Source organism: Acanthochromis polyacanthus, chromosome 16 (genome assembly GCF_021347895.1).
Source record: "Acanthochromis polyacanthus isolate Apoly-LR-REF ecotype Palm Island chromosome 16, KAUST_Apoly_ChrSc, whole genome shotgun sequence".
NCBI lineage: Eukaryota > Metazoa > Chordata > Actinopteri > Pomacentridae > Acanthochromis > Acanthochromis polyacanthus.
In genome coordinates, this window is record NC_067128.1 from 35,502,120 (window position 1) to 35,521,876 (window position 19,757).

Consider the following 19,757-nt stretch of genomic DNA (forward strand, 5'->3'; position numbering starts at 1 on the left):
TCTTAATTCAAATGTAAAACAAGTAGTAGCATTAGTGTTTACCTCATTTTTCACCACATTCAACACAGGTGCAACCAGTTAGTGCTAGAAGTCTAGCGAGGTAGGCCACCAAGACACCAATGACTCCTCTGAAGGAGTTACAAGAGAGATTATTTGACCCAGACTACATTTCCTCTGCCTCTGAGGGCAACTCCAGCAGAACCACCCAAGGAAAAAGCCCCAACACTCAGAGGAAGACCTATTTTATCTCCTGGTTCACTGACCGAATTGCTCTGAGTTCATGAATCCATTGAAGCTGGACAGAACACAAAGAAAAGACGCTGACATGGATGAAGCAAATATCAGGTCAATACATGCGTCCGCAGACGAAATGAAGTAAAACCTTTCAAAAATACCAAAGAATTTTGGAGGAAGTTGTCTTTGCACCATCGCTGCTTGTGTGGTTGAGAAGTACACCATTAGGAAACCATCTGAATGACTGATGCACAGAGTTGAGGTGTTATCTGACAGTGTTAGCTACTGTAGAGCAAGATTTCACTTACAAAGATTGACAAAATTATCGAATTTGATGCACTGTTTAAGATCAAGCAATCCATCTGCATATAAAGTAGTCAAAATGAGCTCAGCCTTGATCATTTATAACAGAAAAACTTTTCTTATTTATTCATAAATCAGTTATGTAAATCACAGGACACATTTTTCTGCGTTTCATCTTTCAAATAATACTTCTGTTAAATATTTGCTTTCAACATACAGGAAATATAATACTACTAACACTAATACTTGTAACAATAATATTAAGTACAACAACCTGTACAAAACACAGATACGAAGTGTTTTACAATAAAAGCAAATAGTTAAATATGAATCAGAAATTAAGATACAAGCAAGATATTAATTTTATTTTACTTTATTATATCTGTGCAGTAAATGCTACATGTCAAATCTGCTCAATCATTTGTCAAAGGTAAACAAAAATTACTTTATTTTCATTTCTGTGACCCAGTATTTCATATGATGTTTGGTTTTACATTCTGTTTTCTGTTATTGTGAACTGAAGCGATACATGGTTCAGAGAATATCACTATTTAACTTCTGGATTATCATTAGTTTTATTGGTATTTTTAGCTCAAAGATGGAACTCTTCATGACTTTCATGATTTCACATTTTTCACAATGCAACTCTTCCATAATCAGAGATCATTGATCTTCATGTCCAATATTGCAGATTCTGAATCAATGACATGATGACAAATAACAGTGGAAGGCTTTCAGGCTTTTATCTTTAATAGTTTCAGAGATATTGCTGTTCAAACATACACTGAAATTATGCAACAATCTGTGGAAATTTCACTCCAGAAAGTATTTGATCCATCAAGCTTAAATTTCACAAACATCGTTGAAAACATTTATACATTGTTTAATAAGAAAATCAGAACAGAGGTAGTCGAGCGGAAGCTGTTGATTTGGTCTTGGTGATATTATTCTTGTAGCTCTTCTTCTGTGGTGACAGCAGCTGCATTATTTGTTGTGGGTGTTTGGTGCATTTTGTAAGAAGCAAATGCATACAGGAGTGGATTCAGGCAGCTGTTCACAAATGTTGCTGCGACAACAATTGCCCAAGGTGTGTTGAAAAAGTTCATCAAATTCTTGTTGTTTAGAGAATAGGCAATGACATTCAGCACATTCACGGTGAGATACGGCACCCACAGGACAAAAGAGGTCACAATGATGCTGGTAACCAGTCTGTTTGTCTGAGGGTTGTTGAAAAATGCCGACTGGTTCACCTTTCTGCGGACCTGGATGTAAGCAAATGCCATGACAAAAAGTAAAATGAATCCTACCACTGATTCTGTCAGCAGTGCAGTCACATGCCGGGCGTCAGAGCAGTAGACACGCATGCATTCTGACCAGTTGTCATGCTTGACCAACTGTTGAAACACTAAAGCAGGGATGGACAGCAGCGCTGCAACCAGCCAGAGCAGAACCAGCAGCCTCTTTCCTCCAAGCTGTAGGAACTTCTTCAGGCGCACAACCAGCAGGTAGCGCTGGACGGCCAGCATCGTCACAGTCAGCTGGCTGCCATAAACGCTGCAGTATATGAGGTAAATGACCACCTTGCAGACTTCACGACCAAAGGTCCAGCTGTTGAGAAAACTGTAAATCCACAGCGGGAGGATCAGCAGACAGAGCAGGTCTGAAAAAGCCAGATTCAGCATCAAACTCTGGCTCAGGCTGGACAGATGCTGAAAGTTTGGTCTGAGGAGAAGCACGGCGATGTTTCCAGGAAATCCCACCAGGAAGCAGATGGACATCAGCACCACGGGGGCCACATGAGGTTGATATTCATAAGAAGAGGGGGACGGGGACATGTTCGATTCCACCACAGTTAAGTTGCACTGCTCCATTATCCAGGGTAGCTGATAATGTTGTGCGCTGAGGAAGTGATGTTGATAAATGTATGTAGTCAGTCAGTGGGAAAGGGAGTGTCACTTTGATTTAAAGAGGAACAGATGACAACCGTTGAGAGTGACACGTTTCATCATTGCAACTTGACATTGTGTCATGTATTTCCATTTCAACAAAACATCAAACCTCATGGAGGGAGGACAAGAGAAGTTTTTGTTGCCATTCAGAACTACAGTATACTTTCAGATGAAAGTTTGCTGAAGGCCATGAAACTTCTCCACAACAGTATCTGGGACCTGCCTGGTGTGTTCCTTGGTCTTCATGATGCTCTCTGCACTTTAAACAGAACCCTGAGACTATCACAGAGCAGGTGCATTTATACGAAGACTTGATTACACACAGGTGGATTCTATTTATCATCATCAGTCATTTAGGACAACATTGGATCATTCAGAGATCCTCACTGAACTTCTGGAGTGAGTTTGCTGCACTGAAAGTAAAGGGGCCCAATAATATTGCACACCCCACTTTTCAGTTTTTTATTTGTTAAAAAAGTATAAAATATCCAATAAATATCATTCCACTTCACGATTGTGTCCCAATTGTTGTTGATTCTTGACAAAAAATTAAAATTTTATATCTTTATGTTTGAAGCCTGAAATGTGGCGAAAGGTTGAAAAGTTCAAGGGGGCTGAATACTTTCACAAGGCTGTGTGTGTGTGTGTGTGTGTGTGTGTGTGTGTGTGTGTGTGTGTGTGTGTGTGTGTGTGTGTGTGTGTGTGTGTGTGTGTGGTGTGTGTGTGTGTGTGTGCGCGCGCGCACACACACACACACACGTTGCCTTTAGCCATTCTCCTGTTATCTCTAAAATTTTATTTGATTTCTTCTTTCCATTTTATACATTTTGTGTCACGGACTGGCGTGTGGACCCAAGCAGCAGGCACAGACAGGTGGATGAAATTAATAATGATTTAATGGAAATAAAAATATATAAACAGACAAACTCTTAAATAAGGAGGCAGGAGGGAAACAACGGGGGGAAGAAAATAAACTAAACTAAACCAAGGGTGGACCTGAGGGCCGACTTAAACTAAACATAAAACTAAGCTAAATTATGGGGAGAGGTGACTCACGGAAGGTCCAGAGATTGTCCAGTGTCTGACGGGCGGAAAGAGGGGCAGAACAGACAGATCTGATGGAGGGAGTGAGATGATGGCAAGGAAACAGGCAGAGTTACTCCAAAGGGGAGACAGAGTCCGGGAAGCGGCGTGCAGGGAACGGAGAACGGTGTGCAGGCTGTAGCGGGGTGTGTTGTGTGGCATGGAGAATGAAGCAATGAACTGGCAGTGAGCTGTGCAGAGAGTCAGCCTTATATGCTGCACTGATTGTTCATTGCTGCCGGCTATGCTCTCAGCACAGCCGCTCGTCGTCACGCTAATGAGCCAGCGCACCGGAGCAGGAGGAGCGTGACATTTTGTTCCACCATCCTCAACGCTTTGGCAGTATAATGTGATTTTCATGTCAACAAACCACATTGAATCGTGAAAAAAAAAAAATGTAAACAGGATTCTTCATGCATCTTTTAGAAAAATGCAACTGAAATCCACAAAAACTGGAAGTCTTAAACTCTGAAAAATAGCTATAACGTGCACTAGAATCATTAATTACACCTGCCTGAAACAGGCTTCATGAGCAAATTTTTTTCAAGCAAATAGCAAAAGGTATTCTGTTCAGCTTGGTGCAGCAGCCGTCACACTTCTGCAGACGATTAACGCCTCTATATCTGTATGTATCACCAGACATGCATCACATCCTGCATAAACCAGAATTAGTGTCTCCTGCTTTGATCAACATCCTGTCCAAAATGCTATGGACCACAACTGTCTAGTGCTAATTTTAAAACTTTCCACACAGGATGTGCTGAAAGCCCAGAGATACATGTGTAGAGGAGCAGTACATGCAGTTCAGTCTTATCCTAAAGGTTCTTCAGTATGTCAAGACCTTCTTCAGAAATAATTAGCATCACAGCATTTATCACAAACATTCTTTGATAATTGGGTTTTTCCCCTTCACACCAAACCATCCACAGCTAAATGTAAATAGAAAGAACTACACTGACAGTCAATAGAAACTTTGAGACCATATTTTTCAACATAATTTTTATTTTGAAGCCCAAAACTGGATTTTCTTCATATGAATCATTTGTTTAGCATATTAGCATACAGAAAACAAAAATCTAAATTTTCAAGAATGATTTCAAAATAAAGAATTTCACAAAAGAAAACGGCACCTGCCAAACACAAAGTCACAACAGTCAATACCGAGTATGGCCTCCATTTGCTTGGATGCAGGCAGCAATCCGTCGGCGCATCCTTTGGACCAGGCTTCTGATTGTGGGTTGGGAACAGCCCATACACCTGGCTACATCACTGTAGCTCAAAGCGGCCTCCACCATACCCAGTGCCCGGAGACGTTGTTCATGTGATAGATGAAGCATGATGCTGTTCACTGGACTAACAATGGTGGCCTTTTTTGGGCCTTTATATAGGCCTTCAAAACCCATTCTCAAACTGTGCAGATACTCACTGAGTATTGCTTGGTGTGTATTTGGTTCACTTTTGCAAAGTGACCAACCCATGTGCAATGAATCATGACAAAATGACAACTCATCATTATCTCAACTACCAGGGCACTAGATCATCAGTAAATCCACAATGAATAATTACACCCCCCTACAAGTAGAATTCTGTGTACATTTCTACCTCAAAGTTTATACTGACTGTCAGTATAGATCATTACGTTTCATTAGAAATTAGATCTTTTTACTGATGCAACCTCTCAGTTTCTCTTTTAGGTTCACTGAAACGTTTCATCTTCATCCAAGTCCAAAGAAACTAAAAGTCATTTTCTGAATTATAGCAATATAGTGATATTTGAAAGTGCAGAAATCCGTTCTACTTGGATCAGACCATTACACATTGATCTTCTTGTCCAATATTGCAGATTTTGAATAAATGACATGACTAAATAGTGGAAGGCTTTCAGGCTTTTATCTTTAATGGTTTCTGAGATATTGCTGTTCAAACATTCACTGAAATTATGCAACAATCTGTTTAAATTTCACCTCAGAGAATTTTTGATATGTCAAGCTTAAAATTCAGAAACAACTTTGAAAATGTTTATAAATTTTTCAAGAAGAAAGTCATCATTGCAGAGATAGTTGAGCAGAAACTGATGATTTGATCTTGGTGATGTTATTCTTGTACCTCGTCGTCGGTGGTGACAGCAGCTGCATTATTTGTTGTGGTTGTTTGACACATTTTGTAAGACGCAAATGCATACAGGAGTGGATTCAGGCAGCTGTTCACAAATGTTACAGCTGTAACATTTGTCCAGGCGTCTGTGCAAAACTTCAACAAGCTCTCGTTGTTTAGAGAAATGGCAATGACACCCAGCATATTCACGGTGTGATACGGCATCCACAGGACAAAAAAGGTCACAATGATGCTGGTAACCAGTCTGTTTGTCTGGGGGTTGTTGAAAAATGCCGCCTGGTTCACCTTTCTGCGGACCTGGATGTAAGCAAACGCCACAACAAAAAGGGAAATGAATCCTAACAGGATTTCAGTCAGCAGTTCAGCTACCCTCTGTGCATCAGGGGTGTAGACACGAACGCATTGGGAACTGTTCTGATATCTGAACAGCTGTGGAAGCACTAAAGCAGGGATGGACAGCAGCGCTGCAACCAGCCAGAGCAGAACCAGCAGCCTCTTCCTTCCAAGATGTAGGAACTTCTTAAGGCGCACAACCAGCAGGTAGCGCTGGACGGCCAGCATCATCACAGTCAGCTGTCTGCCATGAACGCTGCAGTACATGAGGTACGCCATCAGCTTGCAGGCTTCCAGGCCCAAGGTCCAGCTGTAGAGAAACGTGTAAATCCATACTGGGAGGGTCAGCAGGCAGAGCAGGTCTGAAAAAGCCAGATTTAACATCAAACTCTGGCTCAGGCTGGACAGATGCTGAAAGCTGGGTCTAAGAAGAACCACGGCAATGTTTCCAGGAACTCCCAGCAGGAAGCAGATGGACAGCAGCACTGCAGGGAACACATCAGGTTGGTATTCAGAAAAATCGGAGATGGACACGTTCGATGCCACCACAGTGAAGTTGAGTTCCTCCATGCTGCAGGGTAGCTGGTAATGTTGTTCACTGAGGAAGTGATGCTGGCACAAGAATGTGGTTAGTGAGGGGGAAGGGTACGCTGACCATATTCTGTTTCTCTGAAAAGAGGACACACTTCCAGCTAGCGTGCAAAAAATGTTCACCCCCCCCCCCCCCCCCCCCCCCCATTTTCAGGGGTTTTCTGTGGGTCAGGGGGCTTTCTGTGCTTCAAACTCAGTTAAACAGATATTCTGAATTTCCCAGAAAAGAACACTTTACCTGGATATACAGAAAAATAGCCCAAAACACTCACAAACAGTTGCTTTATAAATAATATATTTATTAATTTAAAGCAATTCTCCTTAACAATATAATCAGCCACATACAAATATGGCATGCTCTAGTCTTTAATAGTTATTGACTCAAGTTGTGTAGGAACACATGTATTCAGATGTTTAACAAAATAAGAAATCTCTCTTAAGTCTGACACTTACATCTTAGTTAGGAAAAGTGAGGTAGAGTACCATTCTTCAAAATAACCTCCCAATTATCAATTATGTAAAAATAGAAATAATGCCTCAAAATATTAAACAAAAAGAAAAAAGAGAGGTAGCCTGTTCTTCAATGTTCAGTTAGCCCATTCTTCAAAATAATGTGTCTAATGGCAAATGAAAAAATTTTAGAAATAATACCTCAAGTCAACAGTCCTTTTTTCCTTCTTTTTCCTTTTCTTATTAGCTACAGAGACATAAGTCCAGCTTTGCAGACTGTACATTCTGCCTCCCATTTGACACGACCCGGACGAAAACAGGGGTACTTTTTTCGCATTTCATCAGTGAAATGACATTTGCGTTTCCGCATTTTCTTTCGGTTCGAGTGTTCTCTCGCAGTGTGTCTACCTGCCTGTCAGCCTGCGAGGAGTGAGTGAGTGTGGAGCGCCTCTGTACTGCTTTGTGAATGATTAATACACAATCCGGGGTTCGGCTCAAACTCCGCCTCTCAGAGCGTGTTTCCAAAGGAACCATTCAACGTGAATGATAAATACACTGGTCTGTGACGCGCTCAAGCTCATATCAAGGTCAGATCATAAACCCGGACATTTGAAGGACTTTATAAACGCCGGCCGGACAGGCCGGACAGCCTCTCAAAAGAGGACATCTCCGGGCAAAAGAGGACGTATGGTCACCCAAGGGAAGGGGAGTTTCACTTTGATTGGGTCAAGAGAAGAGGAACAAATAAAGTATGATCTGTGAGGGGGAAGGGGAGGAAAAGATGATGGTAACACTACTACTTGAATGTCACATTTTCATCACTGCTGCATCAGACTGTGTCATGTAATCTGTTTCAGACACAGCAAAAATACTGCATCATAACTACATCATGAAAGTGAAAATTAAACATGCATAAAATGTGAGCAATGACTGTACATGTAGATGCCATGCAGCAGGGCCGTGCAGAGGCCTTTGGAGAGACTCAACGTTAAAAGGGGACATGAAGCATGAATTTGAAACACCATACAGAAACATTCCTTACAATATAACTAGTTGAATTGTAGCAACCCATATTCATAAAAAATGTAACATGGAATCATGACATACCATATCATTGTCCACACCTCATATCATTGTTAGGGAACAGTGTATGTTTGACCTGATGGGTTCAGTGAACAGCTTCTGTTGAGGAGAGTGGTGAGGAGGCTGTTGCTGTTGCTGATGACATCACTGGAGGTGGGCTGTATTAACCTGAGAATGTAGACACTAAAAAGAGCATAAGAGAGATAGTAGCTGATTACACAAGTGTTATGTGATCATAACAAGATGCAGAGATACCTAACACTGAAAATGGCTGACTGTGACCTGCCATCCTGCTGATTGTTTGTAGGAGACTCCTGCTGAGAGGCTGCAGCCAGGCTGACTGTTGGAACTAAACAGAACTAGCTGCTCATTTGTAAACTGAAAGGGGAACATTAATGGGGGGACCAGTATAAAGAAGGGTTGAAGGTACAGCCTACATGCACAAAGCCATAATTCAAGCAATGCATTAATTTAGGACAAAGGAAGATGATGTATGAAGTTGAATTTATATCACCATTAGACACTGGACTGTTTAACTGTGGCTACTCTTCCTGGAGTCCTTGCTTTTAAATTCCATACCTTTTCAAGACATTTACTGTATTGACACAGATTTGCTCCATGGTGCTGATTCATAATCTGCCCTGTATTATTCATAGTGCTAATAATAGTTTAAAAAAAAGACACAGAAATCATGTATTTACATGTATTTATGCTTTTATTAAATTTGACTATCCACTTTGCGCAAAACGGCAAGTTTATAAAAGTTAGCTGTTTTGTATATATGCATATTAGATTTAATTTGTCTATATATACAAATGTTATAAACAAGTACTGTTATCTTTAAATGAGAGGTTGAGAAAATTACAAGTCAAATTCATCTAATTATTGTCATTATATTCATACCGCAATAGTATGTACATAGTTTTAGTGAAATAACATAACCTATGCCTCATTGCCTCTAGAAACAGGAAACACGCTGCAACTCACTGACAGTAAAATAACACATCTCTCTGATGCACTTTGCCCATGACAACAGAAACATAGAAGCCTGGCATACTTTATCCTCTCAGCGCTGTGTGGTTAACTAGCGGCTATAAATGAGGTGTGTAGAGTCAGACACACACACAGGATGCTCACTTCACTGTATCAGTCATCTAGAATACACCGTGTACAAATACACACTGCAAAACCTCCTCACCAGACCATCAGTTGTTGAAGTCCTCCTTTGGGTCTTCCGTTTCTAAAGTAGCAGTGCTAGTACTGAGCTACAGGGAACTTCGGGGCAGTGAGGGACATCTACATAGATCCTTGTGACTGACCTAGAGTAGATCTGAATTATTGTTATCATTATATGTTTTTTGTTCTATTTATTATTTTGGGCCACAAAGACTTTCTCACACACACACACACACACACACACACACACACACACACACACACACACACACACACACACACACACACACACACGTTTGTACTTCTATCTTAGTGAGGACATCCATAGGCGTAATGCATTTCCTAGAGCCTTACCCTAACCTTAACCATCACAACTGATTGCCTAAACTTAATCCTTACCCTAACCTTAACCAAACCTCAATTCATACCTGTTCTCTAAAAACAAGTCTTCACCCTCAAACATGGCTGTTTCAAAGTGAGGACCGGCCAAAATGTCCTCACTTTGTAAAAATGTCCTCACTTTGATAGTTAAATGCAGAAAATGGTTCTCACAATGTAGCAAGTACAAGAACACACACACACACACACACACACACACACACACACACACACACACACACACACACACACACACACACACACACACACACACACACACACACACACTTAAAAATAAAAAAAATGTTATATTAATTTACAAAAAAACAATTTTGACATAAAGACACTTTAGGCATCACAGGGCAAAGGGGCAGGTGCTCCAGCCCCTTCCCCCCTTGCATGTGCCTGCTATGTAGTTGCTGTGAGAAGCTGTAGTAGTAAGTTAGTGTTGTAAGTTTATCATGCATTAGACATTACATTTCAACTTTGCTAAAACTGACTTGGTTATGCATGTGTTGCATTTATTGAAGTTGTGTGTGTATGTATGTGAATACAGGCACTGTAAATAACTGGTGTTTTGGTGATGTGATGTTGAATTGAATATTGAATGTTGAATTGATAAAATGTACATGATCTGGGTTTAGGAAGATGCAGACAACTTACTAAATTGTATTTGTTTATTCAATATTTATTAGTGCAGCTATGTTCTGCATATTGTCTGTAATCTTCTGGATCTCTGTGCGATACATCAGAGTAAACATGGCGCTGATCTAACCACATGTTAACGTGTCCTTTTTCTTACTGTTGCACAGCCATCCAAGACCATGCAGCAACCTATGCTACTGGCCTAGGTACCCCTAGGCCTGAGGCTGGTAATATGTACATACATGTAAACTCACAAATGTGCATGACACATCTGTCACTTCTCAGTACTTGCATTATTTCTAAGTGAAACACTAGTATTTTATCGTATTACCATTCAATAATAAAAACATTTGAAATACTATATTGAAAATTCAGACCCCAAAATAGAAGGTTAACAGAGAACCAAGGTAGAAGCCAGGAGACAGGGCGGGGATGAACCAGAAACATGGAGCTGCAAATAGAGCATGGAATAAACTAGGAAGACAAGTGACAATTACTGACAGAGCCAGGTAACAGAGCTACAGCAGACCAAAACCGAGAAAAAAAACGTTTGGAAAAGCTGTCTGGCAGATCAGGGAAGGGAAGGGGCTGCCGGGATAACCAGATGGATTGATCAGAGTCTGGGAGTTCTGGAAGTGTTGCAGGAGAAGTTTCAAAATGATTAGCAGAGGACAAAGCAGGAAACCAGTCAATGCACGAGTGTAGGTTGATGATCTGGCAGAGAGTGAGGTCTGAGCCTGGCTTTTATGGAGAGGAGTGGTAATTGGAGGCAGGCGAGACAGCCCCTGCACAGCTGTCTGGATTTGCTGCTGATTAGGTGGCTGGTCAGTCAACATTTAACAAAGGAGTCCAAGATAGGCAAATAAAGTCTGGTCAGGCAGGCGGGTTGGCTCCAGTTGCCAGCAACGGGGACAGAACCCTTCAAGGGGTTGGCATTGGAGGAGACAGAACCACTTAGGATGTTGGTGGTGGGGGAGATGGAATCCATCGAATGGCCAGGCTGAAGGCCAGTGGTGGAGGAGGCAGCAACGGCAGTGATCCATGGTGGCTGGACAGGAGGCCCATCAAGAGGCTGAACGGCAGGCCAGTGGTGGAAAAGACGCAACCCCTTGGGAAGCCGAAGGTGGAGGAGATGGAACCCTTTGGGAAGCTTGTCTTTAGGCCTTCAGTGGACAAGTCGGAGCCCCTCGGGCAGCTGGCAGTGGAGGGAGATGGGATCCCTCAGAAGGTTGGACTGGAGGCCAGTGGTGGAGGAAGCAGAAAAGACGGTTTTCCTTAGGGGCTGGAGAGGAGGCCCCTCAGGATACTGGACTGGAGGCCGGCAATGGATAAGACGGAACCCCTTAGGGAAGCTGGTGGCGGAGGAGAGGGAACCCCTCATGAGGCTGGCAATGGCAGCAATGATGGAGTCCTTTGAGATGCTGGACAGGAGGCTGGGAAGGAAGCTGGAGAAACTAGAATCCCTACGGGGAATGATCAGGAGGTCCCTTAGAAAAGCAGTGAAGGCAGAGTCCCTTGGGAGGCTGTCAGGTAGTAAACAAAGACTGAGTCCCTCTGGGGACTGGGGAGGAGGCACCTCTGGAGGCTGGGCAACAAGCTGACAAAGGCAGGTGAGACAGGGCCAGATATAGATGGGGCACAGCTGGGAGTGAAGACTCTGGAGCAGGGAAAGCATCTACATTTGACGACTCTGGAGCTGGGGAAACGTCTATGTACTCTGGAACAGTCTCTTTGTCTAGGAAAATGTCAGCTGACTCCATCAGGGTTCTTGACTTGATGCTGGTGGAGGTGGAAATAGGTGAGACGGCTCAGAAGTACGACTTCCGTGATGCTGGAGAGCAGTGAGGTCCTGGTGTTGTTGGGAACCCCACTTCCTTCTGGAAAGTCTTCCAGAAGGTTACTCCTTGGAATCTCAGAAAGTGGGATCTTCAGGTAACTCATTGGGTTTAGTTACGGCAGGAGCATAGACTGGAATTTTGCAATTTTAGGGCTTGCTGACTGTTAACATGCTAGATGACACTGAAGCTGGGGAAAATGGGGAAGTTGTAGTGCAGTGCTGTCCAGTCCAAGAGCTTTATCCAGCAGAAAGGATGGCAGGGAGCTCGGTGACATGGAGATGAGGGGTGACCGGAAGCTATCTCTACATCAGGATCCTCTCGTCCATTGGACAGTAGACAGAGGTGGTAACTGCAGATGGAGCCATAGTACCACTAATCAGGGCTGCAGTGGCTGTCCTCCAAAAATGATTCCACGGAGAGTGAACTGCAATGGCAGCTGCATCAGACTTGGCACAGGGGTTATCAATGGAAATCAGAGATGGTGTGAAGGACATTTCAGAACATCAGCCTCAACTTGCTTTGTTAAAGAACATGAAAAGAAGACCGATGAATGTTGGAGAACATTCTTTGGTCAGATGAAGATAAATTAATTGGGCTCAGATGGAGTCCAGATGTTTGGTGTGAACCTGACCAGGACTACCACAGTGAATGCATCGTCCTGACAGTGAAGCACAGAGGTGGGAGTGTGATGATATGAGGCTGCATGAGTTCAATAAGTGTTGATGACATTCATAGATGCAGCATGAATGTCTGAGTATAAACCGAAACAGTGTCTGACCAGATGAGTCTCAGTCTGCAGAAGCTTGAAAAGGAGGAACATTCCAGCAAGAGAACAATCGAGAGAACTTTGAAACTTCATCAATTTAAACATGATATTAAAGAAATGCATTTAGGGCTGACACTGTCCCATAATGAAGCATACCAGTTTCATTTTTGGTCAAATCAAAGTGAAATGAATGTTATTTGATTGAATATTCTTTGAAATACATACCAAGAGACTGATTCATTTTAATCTTCATTCTATTAACTGCAGTTCCAGCAGTGTAAAACAAACTGGGCAGCATATTAAAATCAAACATAAAACATCTTTTTCTGAGTTTTTTTGCATCTACAACTGAATGCATGTGTGTTTCCATAGCAACGTGATTCATTCAGTGTTTCTGCTGTAGCTGCAAGGCCTCATTCAGTGGAGGTAGTAACAACAGTTTCACTGATGAAGCTTAAATGGGAGAAAAAGTGATTTATGGATCTTCAGGTCATAAAATCTGTAAAGTAAGTTGGTTGTTCTGGGGCCTCATTTATAAAGCTTGCGTACGCACAAAACAGGGCTAGAAAGTGGCGTACGCCACTTTCTACGCAAAGGTTGTGATTTATAAAAACAAACTTGCCGTGAGAATGTGCGCACCGGTGCGCCAACCTTGATTCTTGATGCTTGCTTACGCACAAAACAGGGCGTAAATCACAAACTTTGCGTACAAAGTGGCGTATGCTGTGTTCGTTGTGATTTCTAAAACAAACTTGGCGTGAGAATGTGCGCACCGGTGCGCCAACTTTGATGCTTGCTTAAGCACATTTTGGAGACAGAGGGAACGGCAGTGCTGGAGGTTGAAGTGGCGAATTGAAACCAGATTGATCTCAAACCTTTATTGTTATCACATATTAGACTTGTAGAGCCGGATAATCATAAACCCTCATTGTTGTAGATGTTCATATAGTGCGTCATTCGGCCGACGACTGTATTTGCAGAACTATGTTCATATATTAACAGGAGCGGATTGAACGTTATTTCATTCGGTCGTTTGACCGAAGGGCCGGTATCTGGGGCCGGTGCGGTGATCTTTATTAAATAATTTTGTTGACTGCTCACTCGGCGCCCGTATGGCTCATCGGGGAAAGCAGAAGACCCATTTACAGGGGTGGTCTCCGACGCAGCGGGCCGGGTTCGACTCCTGCCCGCGGCACTTTTATGCATGTCTTCCTACTCTTCTCCCCACTTCCTGTCCCTCTTCACTGCAACTATCACAGTAAAAAGGCAAAAAAAAGTAAAGAATTTTGTTTATTTATCCATATGCGGCCGAATGGGATGAGCGTCCAACCATTAATCAGCCCTGTACAGGCACACATGCTTCACACCACAACCCCCGAGTGAAAATGAATTTGTCTATTTAAACTGAAAAAATGTACATTCAATCAGTTTACAAATTATTTGTACATTGGACATGATCATAACAAATTTAGTGGCAGGGTGGCCTGGGTCACACATGATTCATTCATCCTGATGTACAGCAGTGAAAAGACTGCAGGGGGCGCTGCGTGAAATGCCGTGGATCAGCAGCTTATTTATATACAGATACATTCATGAGTTACTTTGCATTGACCATTCATGGTAAAATGTGGGTGTGTTGTGGGCGGAATGTGAGGTGGATCCACCTGTGCAATCTTCCAGCTGGTGTGTGATTTATCAAGAAATTGCATGCAGCTGTGCTTATACGCAAAGTTTTATAAATCAGGGGCAAAGGGCATACGCCGATTTCGTATTTTCGGCGTACGCAAACTTTAGTATGGATCCTACGCAATGTTTTATAAATGAGCATCCTGATCATTTTAGTCTTTTCCTGGTTCATTTTCAACTTGTATTTTCACAGCTCTAGCTGAGGACAAGTTGTGATCAGCACTCAGATGAACTGATAAGAACTGTTGCTCAACCAAACTATTTATAGCTCAGCTTTAAAAGAAAACATCACATCCTGATGTTTCATTAGAAAGAAAGTATTTTTCTATATAACTTCCCTTAGTTCCTCTTTGAAGTTCCCTGAAACGCTTCACCTTTATCAAGGTCCAAAGAGTCTGAAAATAATTTTCTTACTTACATTTGAAGAAGAACAACATTTGGATCAGACTATCAAGCAATATTTTAGTTTTAGCGTTAAAACCTGTCAAATCTGCTCAATCAGTTGTCCTCTAAAATGACTTTATTTTCATTTTTTGACCGAGTACTTCAGATGACAACGTTTGTTTTACATTCTGTATGTATTTTTGTGAACTGAAGCTATATATTGTTAAAAAATATCACAAGTAATCTTATGTGTTATTTGTTTTGGGCATTTTTAGCTCAAAGATGGAACTCTTCATGACTTTAATGGCTTTACTTTTTTCACATTTCAGCTCACCCATAATCAGAGCTCATAGATCTTGTCCAGTATTGCAGATTCTGAATCAATGACATGACAAATAACGGTTGAAGGTTTTCAGGCTTTTATCTTCAATAGATTCTGAGACATTGCTGTTCAAACATACACTGAAATTATGCAACAGTCTTTGGAAATTTCACCTCAAAGTGCATGATACAGTACATGAAGCTTAAATTTCCCACATCTATAAAAATATTTACACATTATAGAAGGAGAAAATCAGACAGAACAGAGAGATTTGAGTAGAAACTGTTGGTTTGATCTTGGTGATATTATTCTTGTAGCTCTTCATCTTCAGCAGTTTCATTATTTGTTGTGGTCGTTTGACGCATTTTGTAAGAAGCAAATGCATACAGAAGTGGATTCAGGCAGCTGTTCACAAATGTTACAGCTACAACAATTCCCCAGGTTTTGTGGAAAAAGTCCCACAAACTCCCTATCTTTAGAGAAATCGCAACGACATACAGCACATTCACTATGTGATATGGCACCCACAGGACAAAAGAGGTCACAATGATGCTGGTAACCAGTCTGTTTGTCTGGGGGTTGTTGAAAAATGCCGCCTGGTTCACCTTTTTGCGGACTTGGATGTAAGCAAACGCCACGACAAAAAGTGAAATGAATCCGGCCACTGATTCAGTCAGCAGTGCAGCCATCCTGGAAGAGTCAGGGGAGTAGACACGCACACATTCTGACCAGGTCTGATATCTGTACAGCTCTTGAAACACGATAGCAGGGATGGACAGCAGCACTGCAACCAGCCAAAGCAGAACCAGCAGCCTCTTCCTTGCAAACTCTAGGAATTTCTTCTGGCGTACAACCAGCAGGTAGCGCTGGATGGCCAGCATCGTCACAGTCAGCTGGCTGCCATAAACGCTGCAGTATACGAGGTAAATGGCCACCTTGCAGGCTTCCAGGCCGAAGGTCCAGCTGTAGAGCAACATGTAAATCCACACTGGGAGGGTCAGCAGGCAGAGTATGTCTGAAAAAGCCAAATTCAGCATCAAACTCTGGCTCAGGCTGGACAGATGCTGAAAGCTGGGTCTGAGGAGAACCACAGCGATGTTTCCAGGAACTCCCACCAGGAAGAAGATGGACATCAGCACTGCAGGGACCACATCAGGTTGGAATTCAGGAGAAGAGGAGGCCATGTCAGATTCCAACACAGTGAAGTTGAGCTGCTCTATGCTGCAGGGGAGCTGGTAATGTTGTTCACTGAGGAAGTGATGTTGATACAAGTATGTGCTCAGTGAGGGCGAAGAGGAGGAACAGATGATAAACTGTGATACTGACGTGTTTCATCATTGCTGCATGACATTGTGTCATGTATTTCCATTTCCAGACACAACATGAAACGTCTTTGAACAGAAGAGAAAAACAAGACCTGGCTGTTAACTACACTTCCAGATGAAAGTTTACTGAAAGCCAGTGTTAGAATTTACTTTTATTATTTCTGTTAAACTTACTGCTGACTTAATACTGATTTACACATTGCTTAATGCTCATAGAAAGACTTGCGTTAACCTGTGTAAGACGGGAGGATCTCGAACATTATCTCACACTATGTGAACTGGGATAAAACAAAGATGAAAAGAACCAGGTCAGCTGAGAGCAAACTGCAGCAGCTTACACTCACTACACACCAACACTCATTCCTGACACACATACATACATGCACATTCACTGCACGTTGTCACACCCAGTTAGTACTGAAGGACACTCCATGTCTTGAAGACTTCTTGTTAGAACAGAAAGCGTAGGCCGCCGACAACAGACCACCAGAGTGCTCTATCCTGGACTGCTCTCTCCAGCTGTATCCAGATCTTTCCCATCTTCTTGATGTCAGTATCGAGGTCTCGTCACCAGGTGTTTCTTGGCCTTCCTCTCTTCCACTTCCCTTGGGGGTTCCACTTTAGTGCTTGCCATGGTGGTGTTACTGGCTGGCTTCCTCAGTGAGTGCCCAATCCATCCCCATTTTCTGCGCCGGATCTCGTCCTCGGCTGACAGCCGGTTGCTACGCTGCCACAGGTCTGCGTTGTTGATGGTGTTGGGCCAGCGTATCTGGAGGATCCTTCTCAGGCAGCTGTTGATGAACGTTTGCACTTTCCTAATGGTGGTCTTCGTTGTCTTCCATGTCTCTGCTGTAGACAGTAGGACTGACTTGATGTTAGAGTTGAACAGCTGGATCTTTGTGCGTGTTGACACCACTTTGAAGCTCCAGATGTTCCTCAGCTGCAAGTATGCTGCCCTTGCCTTGCCGATTCTTGCTCTGATGTCTGAGTCTGTGCCGCCCTGTTTGTCAATGACGCTGCCCAGGTATGTGAAGGCCTCTACCTCTTCCAGCTCACTCCCATGCAGTGTGACTGGGTCCTCGTTTGCTGTGTTGATCTTGAGGATCTTGGTCTTGCCCTTGTGAATCTTGAGGCCAACTTGTGCTGAGGTGGCTACCAGCTCTGTTGTCTTGTCCTGCATCTGCTGGTGGCTGTGGCAGAGCAGGGCCAGGTCGTCTGCAAAGTCCAGATCATCATCTAGCTGGTCAAACAGTGTCCACTGGATTCTGTTTCTTCTGTCTGCTGTTGACGTCTTCATGGTTCAGTCGATCACCAGGAGGAAGAGGACAGGTGACAGAAGGAAACCTTGTCTGACTCCGGTCTTCACCCTGAAGCTGTCTGTTAGCTGTCCTTCATGGACTACTCAACAGGTCATTCGTTCATGAATGGCAATGGGGAGGGTCTAATTTACAGTGTCTGGGATCTTCTGATTGGAGGGATTGTGTGCCAAGAGGCTGAGGACATGTCTGTGCACCACCAAGAGGGCTGAGTTTAACACGGTTCCTCTCCATCAGTTTTTGGTCAATGAGATTGTTGCACATTCCATAAAAAGACTCTGTGAACTTCATCCATTCCTGGGAAGACGGCTACAGATTAACATTTTGTTAACAATAGGTCCTTGATACCAAGCTACTTGGCATTGCAGAATATACAACTTTAACTGAGAGAAGTTGATTGTCTTCCATCTCACCAAAGAACACACTCAACACCATGAAAAGAAGACTGATGAATGTTGGAGACCAATGTCTGATCAGATGAAGATGAAGATCACGTGGAGTCCAGGATGTTTGGTGTGAACCTGACCAGGACTACCACAGTGAATGCATCGTCCTGACAGTGAAACATTTAGGTGGGAGTGTGATGATATGGGGCTGCATGATTGCAAAAGGTGTTGATCACATTTATGCATTGATCGGGCATAACATGAAATGAATAACACTGATTATCTCTTCATTATGGTTCCTGTTAGTGGGTTGGATATATTAGGCAGCAGGTGAACATTTTGTCCAGAAAGTTGATATTATATTAGAAGATGGTGGCCTGGTCTGATGAATCATGTGTAAATGATACTGGTATTCCTCTTTGTTTACACTGTTCTTCTCCCAGCTGTGCACATCATTGCAAATAAACAAAACTACTAAAAAAAATCCCCCAAATGATACAAATCTTGTCATAAAGTAGCCAAAACTAGTCTAAAATAACTAAAAATTATCTGATATTCCTAAAATTGCAAATGTGCAAATAGAAGCCAATGATTTATGGGTAATAAATAGTTAAAAATTACTGGAACTGTTATAAAATTTCAAAAAATTTGTCTAAATTGTGGCCAAAATTATGTGAAATCTGTCCATAATGACGTCAGTTTCTCCAAAATTGATCCAAAATGACAGGAAAAAGTCTCAAAGGACTCGAATGTGTCCAAAATAAAGTCAGTTGTGTCCTTTAGGGTTATAACTTTTTTACAACCTCTACACCCTGTATCATATTTTGATGAACTTTTGCTAGTAATGAAAGGAATTGACCTTCATTTGGTCATATTTTTGAAAAAAGTCCCCCCGGACTCAAAATGAAGTTTTCGTAAAGCCTACCAACAACCAGAATAATACCGTTAGAAGGTTAATATCTTTTCAATCATAAAATAACCAAAGGCAGTTTTCTCTTTCTCTTTAAATAACACAGGAACAAAACACATAGTCAGGGTAAAGATAATATAAAATGGGCCACGAAAAGTCAAAAAATGATGATTGTCAGTGTTGGTGAGCATCATGGGGCTGGTAGCACTTATCTCTCAAGTCTTCTGGTTCTGATTCACTGTCAGTCTCCTGCACAGCGTCAAATGAAGGAGCCGACATGCTAGCAGGTGTGCTGGCTTTCAGTCTTTTGGATGGATGTATTGTTTTAATGTCAGCACATTTTCTAGTGGAGTAGCCCACTTGTCCCCCACTCTCCTGTTGTACCTTGTACAGTTCTTTGTCCTCAGCATTCAGCCATTCCCCATCCAACTTTGTGACATCAAATACATCATCTAAACATCCATAATCTCCCCGTCTGGTGCAT

General features: G+C 42.4%; 4 protein-coding genes across 4 annotated transcripts in view; all 4 read right to left on the bottom strand.

Annotated features, from left to right (window-relative positions):
- LOC110969995 (clathrin coat assembly protein AP180-like) overlaps nucleotides 1-19,757 on the bottom strand; it is a 190,244-nt gene that overhangs the window by 80,317 nt on the left and 90,170 nt on the right. The gene's annotated exons all lie outside the window — the stretch shown is intronic.
- Nucleotides 1,482-2,409, bottom strand: LOC127530385 (C-C chemokine receptor type 7-like). The gene has a single exon (XM_051937017.1). The coding sequence runs from the start codon at nucleotides 2,406-2,408 to the stop codon at nucleotides 1,482-1,484; it is 927 nt and encodes a 308-aa protein (XP_051792977.1). The 5' UTR covers nucleotide 2,409.
- Nucleotides 5,545-6,587, bottom strand: LOC127530317 (C-C chemokine receptor type 7-like). Its single transcript, XM_051936799.1, has one exon. It carries the CDS (start codon nucleotides 6,585-6,587, stop codon nucleotides 5,664-5,666), a length of 924 nt encoding a protein of 307 aa, XP_051792759.1. The 3' UTR covers nucleotides 5,545-5,663.
- Nucleotides 15,417-16,671, bottom strand: LOC110972443 (leukotriene B4 receptor 1-like). Its single transcript, XM_022222827.2, has 2 exons — nucleotides 16,663-16,671; nucleotides 15,417-16,568 (listed from the first exon to the last, which is right to left on the bottom strand). The coding sequence occupies exons 1-2, from the start codon at nucleotides 16,669-16,671 to the stop codon at nucleotides 15,642-15,644; spliced, it is 936 nt and encodes a 311-aa protein (XP_022078519.2). The 3' UTR covers nucleotides 15,417-15,641.

What these genes read in the sequence shown, in the direction of transcription:
- LOC127530385 (XM_051937017.1), bottom strand. Translation starts at nt 2,408, where the DNA reads ATGGAGCAGTGCAACTTAACTGTGGTGGAATCGAACATGTCCCCGTCC.
- LOC127530317 (XM_051936799.1), bottom strand. Translation starts at nt 6,587, where the DNA reads ATGGAGGAACTCAACTTCACTGTGGTGGCATCGAACGTGTCCATCTCC.